The sequence below is a fragment of the Coturnix japonica genome, chromosome 12, assembly GCF_001577835.2.
Source record: "Coturnix japonica isolate 7356 chromosome 12, Coturnix japonica 2.1, whole genome shotgun sequence".
Taxonomy (NCBI): domain Eukaryota; kingdom Metazoa; phylum Chordata; class Aves; order Galliformes; family Phasianidae; genus Coturnix; species Coturnix japonica.
The window spans coordinates 2,950,679-2,967,117 of NC_029527.1; the positions used below are offsets into that span (position 1 = coordinate 2,950,679).

Here is a 16,439-nt window from a genome sequence, read left to right on the forward strand (position 1 = left end):
TTATTGTGAGACCTGAGTTTGCTGTAAACTGTTAAATGTTTCGGGGGAAACCTCAGATTAGAGCAGTGGAGAAAGGAGGGATGTCAGCGGCTTCAGATCCAGGACGACCAGATCTGCTGCTCTTTGTTTTTTCTACAGCAATGGACGGTAGTTGGGCAGGATTAAGCCTGAATACACTAAGGAAATTCGCTGCAACCAAGAGGCTGAAGGATGAGCAGCAGTGGGCAGGACTGTACTGAGATGAATCTGGAACTGGACTGATGCTCGTGGGACTGAGGCTACAATCCTTACAGAGGTAAGTCGTACAGATCCAGTTTTGCTGACTCCCTGGAACTTAGTCCTCCTCCATCATTAAAGTTCAGATAATTGAGTCTCTTTTCATTCAGGGCTTGTGCCCTGCTGAAAACACGTGCATTAAATGTCACTGTTGGTGTGTAGCACCACCCCTGTGAGCCTCCCAGCACCTCTCCCACAGGAGCAGAGCATACTGCACTGAGTGTGTGTTTGCAGCATCACTCCCCTTGTGCTGCCGGTGTCGTTGCCTTGTGAGGTGTCAGGAGAGGAGAGCACCGAGTGAAACCAGGACAGCTTTGCCTGAAGAACAAGGCAGCTGCTGTGGAGCTGACACATAGTTTCAAAATAAGCAAGTAAAGTACTTACCTTGACTGTCTTATCTCCAAGAAAAGCACTTGGGAATAGTTGTTCCTCAGAGAGGGGCAGAACGTTCCCATCACTGGAGAGGTTAAAAAGTTCTGTTATTATATTGGTGTGTTTTCTGGTGCAGGCCTTTAAGGGATAAAGTGTGCTTCAACCCATAATACGGTCCAGCTTTGCAGTAATTTTGTCTGCTATGGAAAATGAGATGGGGACATCCTTATGATGCTTGGATCTGTATCTGTGCCAGATGAAACGGGAGCTTCCGTGTATCAGGAAGATGCAGACAAGTTTCTTATTTCACCGTTCCTCAAGAAGGATCTAAAGATAGTGGTGAATGCTCTCAGCCAAGCAGCAGCGTGCCAGCTCTGGTGAGTAGAGCTCTTACACAGCATTTAAAATACTCCTCATCCTTTTGGCCAGGATCACATTAAGCAACGTTACATGTTGGTATGGTGTTTGGATACTGGAGACATCTTCATTCACGTGGCCATTGTGGCTCATCTGTTTTATAATGTAAGCAGTTGTTACAACGTGTGCAGTGGGTTCTAACCTGGCTGTTGCCCAGAGGCTTCTGAGAGAGCCTGAAAAACAATTTTGCATCTTTTCTCTCTTGACTGATTTGGCTTCTTAGGAACAGCTGGATTTGTTCCCACTCTTAGCGGTCCCCCGCACCCCTCTGCGAGCATTCAGCCCAGCTGCAATGGCAGTTCAGCTGCTTAGGAAGCAGCTTCTGAACTGGTGATTACAGCTCCAAGCACAGCGATGAACTGGTTACAATTTTGAGTTTTGTGCATGTGCCAGTTTTAAAGTCGAGCAGTTCAGTTACACTGCGTAGCAGCGGAGCTGCTTTATGAGCAGCTGAGCAGTTGCAGCAGTTCCCCGCTGAGCTCCCTGCAGCAGTGGCAGGAGTCTCTTCATCCATCTGACTCCAATCTGCCCGTATTCCGCACAAACCATGCAGGGATCAGCACTTGAGCTCGGTACTGTTTTTAAACTCCATTTGCTGCTTCACTTGTTCTTGGTTGTAAAAGAATAAACGTTCTGGTAGGTCCTTTCTGCCCTGCTGGCTAAGCACAATCTGCTGGATAGGCTCAGCTGTCATTTTCCAGTGACTGTTAGCACAGGTTTGTCAAGACAAGTTATACACACCTCTTTTACTGTTGTTGTGTCAAGCTATCCTTATCAATTGACTCTCATTTTCACAGCTAAGGCAGCTTGAGATGCATAGAAATTGTATTCCAGAAAGGTGACTGACCGAACTATATGGAAAGATCTGAGCTCAGTCCCTCGTGTATCTGTTTTGTGAGAGGAAAAGTCTGGATTCAGTTCAGGGCGGCAGCACAGCTGGACGCTGCTTTTCATTTTGCTCACAGAGAAAGATAAGCTGTTCCATATCATACAGGACGTGCTTCATACAAAGCATATATGAACAGACCAGATTTCTGGGCCGTGGAGCTTTGCTTTTGCATCAAATTACTACATGCTACTAATTAGAAAAATAACGTGATAAGGAAATGAATTAATCCGTTTTCCCTTTTGCTGTGTAGAAAATAGAACACACTTAAGCTACTGACCTGAAAGATATCAATGCTGCTTGTCCTGCTTCATGCAGTCCCCAAACTGTTGATGTAGGGATAAGTTCTTTCCTAAAAGGAAACCAGCTCCCTTCAGAACGCAGACTGAGAGGCGTATGAGGCCTGTTGTGGTTGGCCTCTCTCCCAACAACTCTTAACGCGTGTACTTAGGCTTCTTTCCATGGATATTTAGAGGGATGCTTTTTAGATGTGTTAAACTAAACTAATCATTCTTCATGTGTTCTTATGCAATCATCCCCCACTCCCCCAAAGTCATTTAGTTTAACACGGTGTACATCCACACAGTGGCCTGCTTTGCCTTTCAAGCCATTTAGACTTTTTGAATACAACAGACACTTTTTATCTCATCTCGTTATTTTTAGGGGATCCTTTTGGAAATTCAGTGGCACCTCTGCTACATTCAGAGCTGAGGGACCCCTGCCTGATTCACATCGTTCACCTGCACGTTCCCAAAGTCAGGTACGTAGAACGTTTTGCTTTTAAGGTTTGAGAGTCTCTTTTCAAATGAATGATCTTCTACTGAACTGTTGCTTATCCAGATGGGAGTTCATGGCTGTATCTGCATTTACAATACAGCTGTTGGCTTTAGGAAATCATTTCCACTGCTAAGATAAGGCCTGGATTTGAGACAAAACAAAATGAAAGGAAGACGTTGGTCTTTTCACAAACGGTACAGAAACGTTTGACCAGCTGCTGTTCTCTGAACCCTTCAGGAGCTGCTGCTGCTGCTGACCTACACAGGAACATGAGCAGCTACCTCAGCCCTGTAGGGAAAGCACTACTGGGCAACAGTCAAGGACGTGATCAGAGGGAACTGGGCCAGCCGTGCATTCAGTGCCGGAGCTGAGCTCCCACAAGCTGCTGGTATTCCTGTCCATCGCTGCAGAGGCAGCAGCAGGTTCTCTTTGTAACTGCAAGGAGCATTTCTAGGCAGACTCTGTAACTGGGGAGGGATAAAGAATGCAGCCCTCCTTCCATTGAACTGCAGGGCAAAAGGATCCCAAATGAGACGAGTTTCCTTAGGAGAAGAACAGCAGTTTGTTTCTGGTTCCAGCTCACGAAGTACAGAAATCAGTTTAGTTTCTTAGCAGACAATACAGGAGAGGAAGGTCTGTACACAGCTGTGATTTAAGAGCACTTTATTGTTCTTTAAGGCTACTTTTAAGTACAAAAAAAAAAAAAAAAAAAAAAAAAAGATGGCCTGCCAACCCTTTTTTTTTTTTTTTTTTTTCCTGCAGGTGAAACAAGGCCACAGAATGACAGAACGGTATCTTACACATTTACACACAGAGGATCTTCCAAATGAACTGTAGTTAACCTGACTCTGTGAAGAAACTTCACCACGTCACAGCGGTGAGTTCAGTTTAGTTTCCTTCCACCTCCCCCCAACCCTTTGGCTTTCATGGCGCTGTCGTCTTTAATACGTGTTTTACTGGACACATCGCATTAAATCTTTATTGCCCTCAAATCCATTTACCTATCTCAGATAAGTAAATGTAACCTTGTAAAACAGCTATTATTGAAAATATTAGCTTTAAAAACATTATTCGTGTTTACAAAGAAATATAGGAGTCACATTTTCCACAGAGTCCATCTACAGTATTAGTATTTTACTGTTATAATGCTCAGTAGCCTGTAGCAGTAACAAACTAGTGGCTATTAATGCTAATGCAGTGTTCTCATAGAATAACTGTGTTCCTGCACTTTTACCGTATTACAGACAAATCTACAACAACAAAAAAGATCAACTTTTTTCTCCAAACAAAACAGAACAAAAAAAAAAATATGAATGATTACAATAAAGGAAAGGGAAAAATTAAATAGCTACATATCATTAACAAATTAATTGTTCCTCAAAAAATACCTACAAATTTCTCTGTACATTCTTTACGCACAGCGTAACGATGGTCTTAAAGTTACCTATATAAAAAAGTGTTTTCAACAATCTTCCTACAGAGAGTAGGGTACTGAATGCCAAAGCAAGGAAGCGTTGACTACCCAGTAAGATGGAAGTGAAATGTGTAAAACTGGGGGCTTGGGGGGGTTGTGTTTTTTTTGTGGGGTTTTTTTTTTTTTTCCTTTTTTTTTATTTAAAAAAAACCTGTTTCAAAGAGAATTGAGCAGCCACCTCTCAACCAAATAAGAGCCCATCTCCACAGATAAGAGCCCATCTCTGCAGATAAGAGCCCATCTCTGCAGCGTCCCACCCTGCACCTCTTCCACGTTAAATAGCTTGACTTGAAAAAAAAACAACAAAGCCAAAAAACCAAACAACACCCGACATAAAGCCACGATGGACCCAATACTGTAACACAGTCCATAATACATCACGTGTAGTTCAACGTCCAACCAGTTCTAACTTTTTACACCGGACCAATCCTTTCAGGTCACCCGGTGTAAAAACGAAGGTCTAGTTGCAACTGTCCTGGGAAGATGGAATGTATGGGGAGAGAAGTTATACGTAACAAGGAGAAGCTTGTACTAGCACAGCTGTGGGATTTATGCCTGCCTCTATTGCCTAATTTCTAGTTAGTAGCTATTAATACAATAAATGCGGTAATACCTGTATAAAGTTTTCTAATGGAGGAATGTATGCTGCAACTTGGCATAGGTTTAGGAATAAGCTTACAACAATTAAAGATCATATTTCACAAACTGTAACAATCTGTTGTCCAGCCAAGATACGCAACGGTAGCAGTTTCTGCAGCTACTCAAAGGTGGATTACACAGACTTAGTTGTAGGAAGCAAGTTCTGCTAAGCAGACGGTGCTGCAGACAGAAACAACGACTCAGCCGTGCGCAAAGCTTTAGCATCCTGTACCACGCATCATTTATTTCTAACCTGCGTCGTTTTGAGGCCTGTCCTGAGGCTGTCCTCTTTTGCTGGCTGCTACTAAAGTGAATATCAAATACAAATATCATAAAGTACAACTGTACCAGCAGTAAGTATATCTAGGATTGTTACTGACAAAAATAAACTAATTCTGAAGAAAAGCTAATAAGTATTATGATTCTTACTGTCTATACATTAATAGATACCAGCTATTTTTCATAAAACATGCATCGTTAAGCACTATGGAACCCTCCAACCTCAGCTCTATTCTAACAAACTGCAGTGTTTAGGAAAAAATGCCCGTGTTCTGTAAATTATGCAGTCCAGTTGCAAGCACTAAAGCACCTGAAATCTAAAGAGAGAAAGACCTATAACCTGTATGAGACTTCCCCTTCCAAAGCTGTTTTGCTTTAAGAAAAATCAAACTGATAGAAATGTCAGCCTTAAACCTTTTCTTTTTTTTTTTCAGCAGTTTGCCCTCAAAATATTAGCATCTTTCCAGAAAGTTGCTATGCAACTTCAGTCCTCCTCCAATAGTGCAAATCATACATGACAGTTCTTTTCAAGTATATACATACAAAATTACTTCACAGAGGGAAAAAAAAAAAAATAATAAAAATAAAAGGTAATGTAAGCAAACCAGACAAATTCTAGTCTCAAGAAGCTGGTAAAAGCAAAAAGCATTTGGGTCAACCAACTACGTGTAATGGCTTCTGTGGATTAGCGTGCGTTTTTTTTTAAGGGGCAGCAGATTTGCATCAGAGGTTTCTTTGGTAATTGAGGCAGGAAAAAGGATGCTACATCATACGAATCTTTATGAAATAGTTCCTGCTATCATCTTTAAGGGCACCCTTTTACAAATAAAAAGTGAGTACACAAAACACGTGTGTTGAAAACTAATCTCCCCTCCCCCAACACTATTGTAAGCACTGTTCCAAGCTCAGTCAAACCATGCAAATTCACAAACGTAACGGTCCTCTCTTCACGAGACTACAGAGGGCGAGTGATTATGATTGACCATGTGGGAGGATGGGGAAGACTGGCCCCGCCGTGAAGCAGACTCGGGACTGCTCGACACTCCGTCCTTCGCAGCTTTAATCTGAAGCCATGTATCCCCAAGTGCTTTGGCAAAGTGGTCATCGACTGATCCTGTGATGGACACAGAGTTTGCCACCGGCTCAGGCTCCTTGTAATTCTTGCCAAGGCTTCGGCGGAAGTGCTCTTCCACCACTGGGTCACAGGCAGTGGTAGCTAGAGAGGGAAACAAGGCAGAAAATGCGTTGTGTCAGTGCAGAATGCTGGCACCCGTTACTGCATGCAGGATCCTTATTTTCTTCCCATTTTCACATTGTGTCAGCATAAAGCGAGAGCTCTTCACATCCTTACAGAACTGGTAATGAATGGAGCGGGACAGATGATGGAAGGATTTAAAATAGAAAAGAAGTGGAACAAAGTATTTTGCCTGTGACCCGCACTGTTTCTTTTCTATAGAATTACAGATTTCCCTTCAGTTAGAACTTCTACATAGCTACAGTTCTCATTCTGCTCTGGGAGAGGGCTTACACAGTGCCACATAGGCTTAAATGGAATTAAAGGTGAGAACAGTTAATTACAATCGGCTCCCAAATCCTCTAATGTCAGCCAGTTGTGCAGAGGACCCTGTTCTACATTACCATGGCATGGACTCTATGCCACAGTTCTTTGTGCTGCAGAACAGATTTTACTGATCCTATAGTAAAGGTGAGGGCTGTGCACAAAGACCTCTTCAATGACAGCTGAGAAAAATTGTTTGAAAACATGACTATTTCCAAACTGCTCCAAACCTGGTATCAATACAGCTGGGTTCCCAATGAAGCAGCCCTTCTAGAAAACCTCTTGACATCTTAGATCTCGTAATTACTGATTTCTTCAGGAACATGAAGTTCAGCCTCCAGGGTTTTACTTCAGCTTCCAATTCCAGATTTCAATAATACAGTTAAAAACAGAATAAGTCCTTCTGGGGCTTTTAGGTCGCCCCGTATATCAGACCAGTATCGTTACACTGACACTGGCTGATGGAACTGCCATGGACTTGAAACAAAACTCACTTTTTGAAATGCTGTGCACTCAATCAAGACATCAGCAGGTAAATGACGACATAGGAAAAAAGCTGTGCTTTCCCCAGCTACACAGTAAGAGAAAGCAAAGAGAAATAGCCCACGGTTTCTTAGTAATCACTGTATGAAAAGATTTCATGAAAAGTACTAATTGCACAGAGGGTAGAAAGCTCCTTCTCTGGGTTGCTATAGCAGCTGCCCTCCAAAGCTGCCCTTCACGCCATCCCTGCAGAGAAAGGTGGAGGGTTTGTGCTTTGGGAGAGGATTTGCATCTACAGCAAAAGATTTTGTTGCTGCAGCTGAATCATGGATGGTGACTGACGACTGAAAGGCTGGGAAGTACGGCACATGCAGTGAGAGCATGGCTGGATTTGCTGCTCACTTCTGCTTGCTGTTTGTTAGTTAGACTGCAATAAATGTAATGACTTACTTGTCAATACTTCTCAAAATAAGAGAAAAGGACAACTCTCTAGTTTTGAAGTGGTATCTTCTATCCTGGCACAGCACTGACAGTGAGAAGACGCGCAGTTGCATGTGTGCCTCTGGTAGAAAGGATACAGAATGGGGTGCCTGTTGTTTCACCTCACTTTATTCTTAGTAATACACCAAAGCCTACACAGCTGAAGTTAGTGAGGAAATGTTCTCCAGCTCTTATCAGGCAGTTAGTGAGAGTGCTGAGATGTGACTTACTGCTAGAGGGTCTTCTGTAGGCAGGCACTGCTGAACCGCAGCCACTGTGAGCAATGGGGCAGTGAGAGAGGTTGCAGTTCCGGTTGTTGGCAGACGCACACGTAATGACGGACGGTCGGTTCTAATGGGGAGAGAAAAGGCAGCCTTCAATCAGTCTGAATGCCATTCACATCCTACTGCATGGACAGCAAAGTCAAAAGGTAAATAAAGAAAAGGGGTTATTTATTTGCATTTTTCTGTAAGCAGTTCACATGTGGCACTTCTTAATTTTTTTAACTTCCTTAAGGGCAAACATTATGTGCATCTGTGGAGCAGTGCAAGGAATGTGTGCATGCTTCTTTAGACATGCAAGATATGAGAAGCAGAGAGAAGTAGTAGGAGAGCTGGTCTCAGGAATGTGTTCACCACTGCCAAAAACAAGAGGCGTCGCACAGATCCCGCTGGCATGATGCTGCCTGTGCAGGTGCACCGAGCAGACTGTGCCAATGTATATAAAAAACACTGGGATGAGGAGATGAGAATGTAAAAACAGCAGCTACTGCAACTGAATACCTGCACACCACCTAAAACAAAAGCTATTGTATTCTCCTCTCTGTCAGCAACATACAGTAAGATAAAATCCCATTCAATGTGCAACATGAAAAATAAATTGTGCTTTCATTCAATACGCTGTTTTTCCTTTGTACCATTTCTACTCTGCGATCTTAGCCACTTCTTACCTCAACATCCTATTTCCTCAAGAAAGAAGACTGCAATGTAGCTCAAAGTTATCAAAGATGATAAAATAGAAGGGAATCTGCTGATGGGTAATAGGAATCAGCCCAAGCCAAATGCTATAATAGAAGAGTGTCAGCGCTGTTAGCTGCCAAGCTGAGAAGCAGCAGTCATGCTATCAAAGGGCAGCAGTGGCGTCATTGGCAGCCTGTCCCTTCCTCCTCTGTCATCACTGAACGCTGAGGGCAAAGAAAAGCTGTTCTGCACAGAACGATAACTGTGTGAGCTGTGCTGAATGATGCAAGAGACTGACACTGGTGTAGAGCCAGGCATCTTGGCGTGGCAAAACGTAGACCAGTGTATGTAGCCAACTGTGGTAAAAATGTACACAGCAGGTAAAGCACACGCTCCAGGGGAAAAAAAGCTTTCAACAAATTGCATATAAAAAATCTGAGCCTCGGAGAGATCATCCATTCCAAGTGTTTACCCTTTGCAGTGCATCACTGGAGGGGCAAAAGGAAGGAAGGAAGGAAGAGCTTGGGTATACAGGCCAGTCTTAAGTTCTCAACACTGCAGTTCATCATAGTCCAAGCACTCACTGATTGCCAGTGGGAGCACATATAAATGCCCTCTACGTATGCACTGCATCAGTTACTGCCTGACAGGTACCAGAGCCTCACTTAGCTGCAGCAACACCGACTCTGTATTCCCAATTCAAACACGTGTTCACAAGCTTAGCAAAGCGTCAGAAGAAGCAGCATGGCTAAGAAGTCTGACAGATGCATCTGAACACCAGGAATTTAATTCACATTAAATACACTGCTCAGTGTGCTTAATTCATGCGTTTTTTAAAATACAATTTGCCTAAAGAATGGTATCGCCAACCTACTGTAACTCACAATATGTTCTGCTTATGTCTGGGAAGTCCTCACTGTGTCTACAGCAAGGATTTCTACAGCCCCCCACTTCCTTGTCGACCCAGAAGCCAATACCTGCTGCCGTTCCACAGAAGTCAGTGTAGGTGTGATGCCAACTGTTCGGGTTGCATCCATACTGTTTTTGGTCAGTGCGAGAGGTTGATCCATGGTCAGACTTGGGATTGAGGCATACATGTGATTGGCATGAAGGCTCATGGTTGGGGCAGCAGCCCTCTCTATCGGGCTGCGACTCCTCTCTCTGTGCTCCTTTCGATAATCTCCATTGGCAGTCTTGTTTCTAATAGAAGAAAAAGAAAAAAAGTTGAAGAACTTACTGGTTTTTAGAAGCTACAGTGAGATACGCTACATTCAATCCCTTTAAGAAATGTGAGGTGGTGCATTTTGCTTGGGAGGGGTACAGCATCCCTTGGTGAGGTACCCTGCTCTATCCAGCCACCTCCCAACAAAGGCAAGAAAATGATTCACACCTGCAAACTCTGGCAACCAACATTGATTTTCAGAACTCTTCAGAATTTCTGGAATGTCTTAAGAAGCTTTTCTAAATGCACTGAGTTAAAGTAACAACTGATAATAACTGGTCTCTGTTATGATCAGACACCTCCTTATTTGTTATACTATAAATGGGACTCTGCCCCCTGACACTGCAATATTCCCTAAGCACTGCTGAAGCCCAAAAATATATATAGCCAAAGGACAGGGGATGGTAACAGCAAAATTCAGTGATTCAGAGCAGGAAGCACAATTTTCAGAGCAGAAAATGAAAGAGAAGCAAACTACACATCTCAGAACCATTTAATTACCATGAATCTTCAAAAGAATGATTTCAAATCACTGCTGAACAGCAGCTCTCAGCGGACACGCTCACACAATCAAGTTTTCATTCACTGCAACTAAAGCAATGCTGATTTTGTACTCATGTATGAGATATTTCACTTTACACCACACTTGGTGTATGGGCAGTACTCACATCTTCATTACAGGAAGGCAGTGAAGCAAGCAAAGGAGCTTCACCCACACGTCACTCCCAGCCACCTGCCAACCACTGGCTCACAGTGAGCTGCACCACCAATTATTCTTGCTTCTCTCAACTATTTTTTCTCCAGGGAACTACTTAATTTTCCTCAGAACTCTTCCCATACCTGTGGTCCCTCTACACAAGAACCAGGAAAGCCATCACATGCTCAGAATGAGGGTTTAGATCTCTCCTGTATTCAGGAACAGAACCTTTGCTGGATAATTCCATCTTTAGCCCAATAGAAGGGAACAGCCAAGGGACAAATCGTACTATTTCTTAACTGTTCAGATCCCTGCCCTGCTGGAAAGCACGTATCCCTTCTAATTAATTACAAAGTAGTAGTTGTAGATGATTGAAATCAACCACAAAGCCTAACCTGTATGGTTCCACAGCCAGTGCTCAAGATGACCTCTGAAAACCAAGTGTTTCTTGAATACTCCTTTACAGGCCGGATTTAGATCTGACAAAGCAGCCACACACCACCAGGAAATACATTCTCCCAGTGTTACATCTCGGTCCCATGCCAGCTCTGCTACCATTTCAGCTCACAACCTACTCCACAGATTGGCATTCAGAAGGAAGCAAGTTTAGGATTGCACTGCTCTGAGCCAGTGACATGCAAATGTGTGACTTAATGGCTGTATAACAGATTCTATATTTAAAGCACAGTAGCCTCATCTTAAATTACAGTACAGAAAACATTAACTGAACATAAGCTTTTAAGCAAGTATGGAAGTTCATGAATAGCACACCTTGATGGGCTGCTTCTGTACCTGAACAAAATCTCACTGGTCAACTAAATATCCCTCGTCTATTGCAATTTAAACCATTTGGAGATTAAGAAAACGAACACAGCTGCAGTAGATTCCTACTTTTCACTACTGCTTCAAATTTAAACTAAATAAATAAATCCCTGTTCAGGAAAAAAATGCAGCTACACCAGGTTTGGGGGATTGGCTGCTTGTTCTGGTTTGTTGGGTTTTTTTCCTCTCTCTTAGAACTGGGATTTCAACTTCATGCTGCATTTGTGGTGGGGGGAGGGGAGAGCTGTCAGGTGCTGGTGATGAACAAACCTACTGGAATTTCCAAGCTTATTACATTGACCATTTTGCACAGATTTCACTCCCCGCATTACACAAGCAGTCACAATGGCCACACTAAATGTTGGCCAACGGGTAGTTTTGCCAAAAGAAATGAACCTTCCTGCAAAGATTTTTTAAAGAGGAAGGGATGAAGAAACTGGGAAAGGAGTCTGAAGGCAGGAAGTAGAGCACAGCTTCCCAAAGACACCTAAAACTACCGAGTTATCTCAGTACCCTCTGCAGACCCAGCCCTTTCTGTAGGCCAATAACTTCCTTTTCCTAAATTAGAACTAAAGCTCTTCCGACAGCAAACAATTTATATGCAGCACTTCAAAACTCCTCTCAATTCATCCACCTTAAAGCAAACAGTTCTGGCACACACAAAAAAAAGTGGAAAATAACTGCAGCATCGACTTTCACATCAGGCATTAATTTTTGTGAGCCTCACTCACCATTTTACAGCACTGCGCAGTAACTCGATAGCTCTGCCCTTGTGAAAATAGCCCAGCACTTCTGAGTCCCTCCTATTTCAATATAAATAGCAAATCCTGCAGACATCTGACTCCACTTGTAAAACAATTGTACATAAAAATACATACACACAGAGTATTCATTAATTCAACAGCTAGGTCATGCAAGTTTAAAATAAACTTTGTGTTAGAAATGCCTTCGTGCAATTGAAAGTTTTCCCTCTTTTTATTATGGAGGGAAGTAATCTGAAAAATGAACTTCAATTTGCACTTCCTATCTGTCCAAGACGCAGGCAATTTGTAAATTAGAAATAGTTCTGTTCTTGCTGTAAAGCCAGGCCACAGAGCAGTATGAACACTATTATTTTATTAACGTCTGTGAACACAGAACGCAATGTAAATATCTCATTAAGATATTTTGTCTATTTTCCTTCCAAGTACAGCAATGAAAATTCTGTTTTGGAAAACTGTTCTGTTCTTGTTCTGCTATTAGATGCTTTGTCTGAGGGGGCAATCCAAGCTGCATGCGCTTCAAGATGGTTATAAGAGTGAATCAGTTTAAAGATGCCACATGTGCTGAGCAAGTATAGAGATGCATCTCCTATTTGAAGGTAAGAATATAGAATTCCACAGGTGGATCCATGTTTTAATTATAAAGTATACGCTAGAAGCTAATCCAGCTGTCTAAACTGTGGTATCATCCCCCAAGTCCATTATGTCTTAAACACTGCCACAGGTAAAACTCTGCAGTCCATCTTTGGAGGAGAATAAACCAGAACATCTCCAATAGCTTAAAGAACAGCCACTGGCATCAGTGAGAGCCTGAGCACCCCCAGCCCTCTGCTGAGGCCTCACATCCCCCTTTGAACAGTTTTTCAAGCTACTTGCAGGTTTGTTTGAGCAAAATTATACATGACTCCAATCTTAAATTCATTTCTCCAGCACTTAAAAAACAGACATTGTTTTCCATGTTTCTCCCCAGTGAATCATAACCGAGGCTCCGGCACTTACCAAGCATCATGTGCTCAGATGGATGTCATACCAAAACCACACACATCCTGACTGTTAGCTGGAAGTCTGCTGCAGTTTGGTTCTCACTGTTTGTTAATTGAAAGCAATGTTTCAGCCTTCAGCAGGAAGTCGTTCAAAGGTAGCTAAAATGCGCCGTTCTTACAGTCTTTTGTACAACCTTTAAATGCAGCTGTTCTGTTCACTGGCACAAAGCGCTGGTAATTCACACTCATCCTACAGGAACCGTCTCACGCTGCCAATTGCTTCAGGAAAAGGAAAAAAAGAGGCCCACCGAAAGGGGACAGTTTTGCTTACACTCACTTCCAGCCCTTAGATTCTAAAGGAACGGATGCCAGAAGTATTACTGTACCTCCAAGTGAAGAAATCACAGACGTTTCACACTCCCTTTGGCAGCAGCAGAGCTCTAACTTGAAATGGTTGTACTGCAGGAGAGTTTTACTCGCAGAAAGAACAAGCGTCCACTTAGAGTGCACGTGAGATGGTTTTCCTTCCACTAACACAATGTATAATATTGGCGACTGTAAGTCATTTCATTTGTGTAACTGAGCTCTAACTAATATTTTCAGCATCCTTTATTATACTCATTTTTTGACATCTCCCATTGCACTCATTCACAAATACTTCAGCTTGAAAGTTGACAGCTGCTTTCCTTCAAGACTACTTCAGGATTTGTAACCCACTGACAGCAAGTGTCCTCTTCACACCACACGGATCACTCCCAATAAAGCTCTGTTTACATGCATTAACTCTGTTATTGTGAGGTAGCAACACAAGAATATAACAAGACTTTTGAAAGGCAATGAATGACCCTAAGTGGTCCTTACTTGGGATTTTAAAGCAATCTGAATCCCCTAAAAACAAATAAAACCTGAAGGTCTGAACTAGCAGTTTGCTCACTGAGCATCAGCCAATTATCTGAAGCATTCATAACATGAACAAATAGCCCACACAACCCAAAACGCTCTTCAAGACTACTGTGAAAGGCTGCCACCTAACCACATAGCCCGATTCCATCCCGTTCTCTCAGTAGCCTTTTCCTTTTATGGCTTAGCACTCCATCCCCAAAGGCATCCAAGTAGGCATTTTGCAAGAGATTATTGTTTTGCAAGAACCGTTTCCTCTGCAGAATCTGGATGGCTGATACAGTTTCCTGACAAAGATGGAGAACATTCCCTTTTTGGCCACTGCTGTTCTTTAAATGCTGTGTCTGTACAGTGTATCCCCAACTTCAGGGCTCCCTGAAAATCTTGTTCTGCCCAATGCACTGATAACGCAGACAGGCCTAGGACATCCTATTGTTGCCCTTCAAGTACCTGCAGCAGACCTGTAAGCAAGGCCTGCATCCAGCAAACCCTCAGCTCTTTCACTGTCCAGGTGTGTATAACCAAAGGAAGAAGCAGGTCACTGCAGGTCGCTACGTTTTCACCTTCTACCCCAGGCTACAAACAACTCAGCAAAGGCATCCAGGATTTCAAGCCTTGCCTCGAAGCTTCTCCATCCATCTATAATTTAACATCGCTCTTCAAAAACGAGAGCTTTTGTTGTGCTGAATTTTTCAACTTGAGCATCATGCTCAGTTTGGAGAGTTAAGCATCCCATTGACACAAGGTCTGTACGAGTATGAGAAGTATGCATGCACCAAGCCCAGCTGCCTTTCCCCTGCTCTCTCCACCTCCTGCAGTCAGCATTCTGCAGTTCCCTGCCATTAAAAAAAAAAATCAATTCACTGCTTTTTCCAGCTTAGTGCTGGAGCCAGTGGAAAACCCTCTGAGAATTTACAGTAAAACCACTGAAATCATATTCACGAGAAATAGGATAACCTCACATATAACAGATAGGTCATACTTTCTAAATTTATCCTTGCTAAAACAAGACTTTAAGAGTTAAAACTCTGGGCTGAATAGTTACTGCCAAGTGTAATCAACCAGGAGAAGAAATTTCAGAGTAAAAGAAAGAAATTAATAATAAGCCGTGCCGTTACCGCCTGCCTGCAGCATGCAAAGCATTCAGATACAGAAGAGCTTCCCTTCCTGATGGTTTAATGTTCACAAGGATGAAAGAATGCAGAACCGCATGATGTAAGACCTCAGTCAAAAGCCAAACCCACAGAACTGAAGCTGAGATCTAATGTACAGTACAATCAATTAAATACAACCTCAGATCCTATTTTTCTCACAGGATTATTTATTAGTTGGCATTTGGTCAGCGTTGCCCCATCACACAGACAGTCGCTGTGAAAGGTGCCGCTGCTTTACACTGCAAACCATTCCTTACATCCACAAGCCAAACTCTGGGATTTATTAAACAAAAAATGATGTCACTGAGTACATGTGTGCACATCCAAGGTTATCTGTTTCCTTAATTCAATACTTAGTTTCCTCACCTGCAAACCCTCAGCTCTGCCTGCACGTCTCCCCTCCCACACCCCTGACATAAGCTCCTGATGTCACACACAATTTCTAGTTTTGAAGAATCTCAGTTTTTGAAGAGGTTTTACGTGAGGTTTTACCTGCAATGCTATTAGCAAATTGTAATGCACAATAAATATCTGCTAAAGGTCTAAACTGGTGAGTGATCTCATTCATACTCTGAAGTAACAATAAGCATGAACTGCACTAATAGGAAAAAGAAAAAAAGAACACCACAAAACTGCCTGATAAAGTGGAACAATAGAAGAAACTTCCAGCATTTCATTATTACCACAATAACAAGTGTCCAAGTATAACAGAACACTGCAGTAATTGTAGAAACGTTTCCTAAAATGCACCATTGTGGCTCTGATTCCAGGAGTGCAAACATAAGCTCATTTCATCTCCTCAACATTCTGTTAAACTTTGGCATTTAGGTGGAAACCAACCGCTGATGAAAGCTCTTATCAGCTCTGAGTTTTTGGCGACTGGAGGCAAAGAGCATCCAGCCAACTCAACAGGCAGGAGAGAAAAAACATGCTGGTCCTTTAACCTGAGCAGCACATCCCTGTGCTCCTGTTCTGAGTGACAGCATCACAGGAACCACACGGTTCTTGGGAGGGAGAAAAAAAGGAACCAAAGCTTCAGGATTTACCTGATTCCACCACATTCCCACAGCTGACAGAACGGCAGAGCAGCTCCAACAAGCTGCACAAGGCTACCAGAAAAACGTGACGGGAAGAACTATTTCTGCCAACTGTGAAAGCCAAAAGGCAGAAGATGTGAATGATGCAGAAGCTGAAAAAGGCCCCGCTGAGGATCGGTCTGTGTTTAGAAGACACAGCTACTACAGAGCACTGGGTTTTTTTGTTTGTTTAAAGCTAGTTGCAGAAGAACTGCAAATCTCAT

General features: G+C 42.7%; 1 protein-coding gene and 1 long non-coding RNA gene across 7 annotated transcripts in view; one reads left to right on the forward strand and one right to left on the reverse strand.

The window, feature by feature from the left end:
• Nucleotides 1-3,693: 3,693 nt before the first annotated feature.
• Nucleotides 3,694-16,439, reverse strand: part of VGLL4 (vestigial like family member 4) — a 69,479-nt gene continuing 56,733 nt past the window's right edge. For 5 of the 6 annotated variants that reach the window (XM_015874785.2, XM_032447289.1, XM_015874786.2 and 2 more), the window contains 3 exons: nt 9,578-9,800; nt 7,872-7,992; nt 3,694-6,336 (listed from right to left, as the gene is read on the reverse strand). In XM_015874785.2, the coding sequence (XP_015730271.1) occupies nt 6,068-6,336; nt 7,872-7,992; nt 9,578-9,800 (613 nt within the window). In that variant the 3' untranslated portion in view covers nt 3,694-6,067. The remainder of the gene's footprint in view (nt 6,337-7,871; nt 7,993-9,577; nt 9,801-16,439) is intronic. The other variant, XM_015874787.2, reaches the window with a different exon arrangement.
• On the forward strand, nt 7,974-8,531 carry LOC116654018. The gene is made up of 2 exons (XR_004308827.1): nt 7,974-8,071; nt 8,158-8,531. It is a non-coding gene; the product is annotated as an uncharacterized LOC116654018 (long non-coding RNA).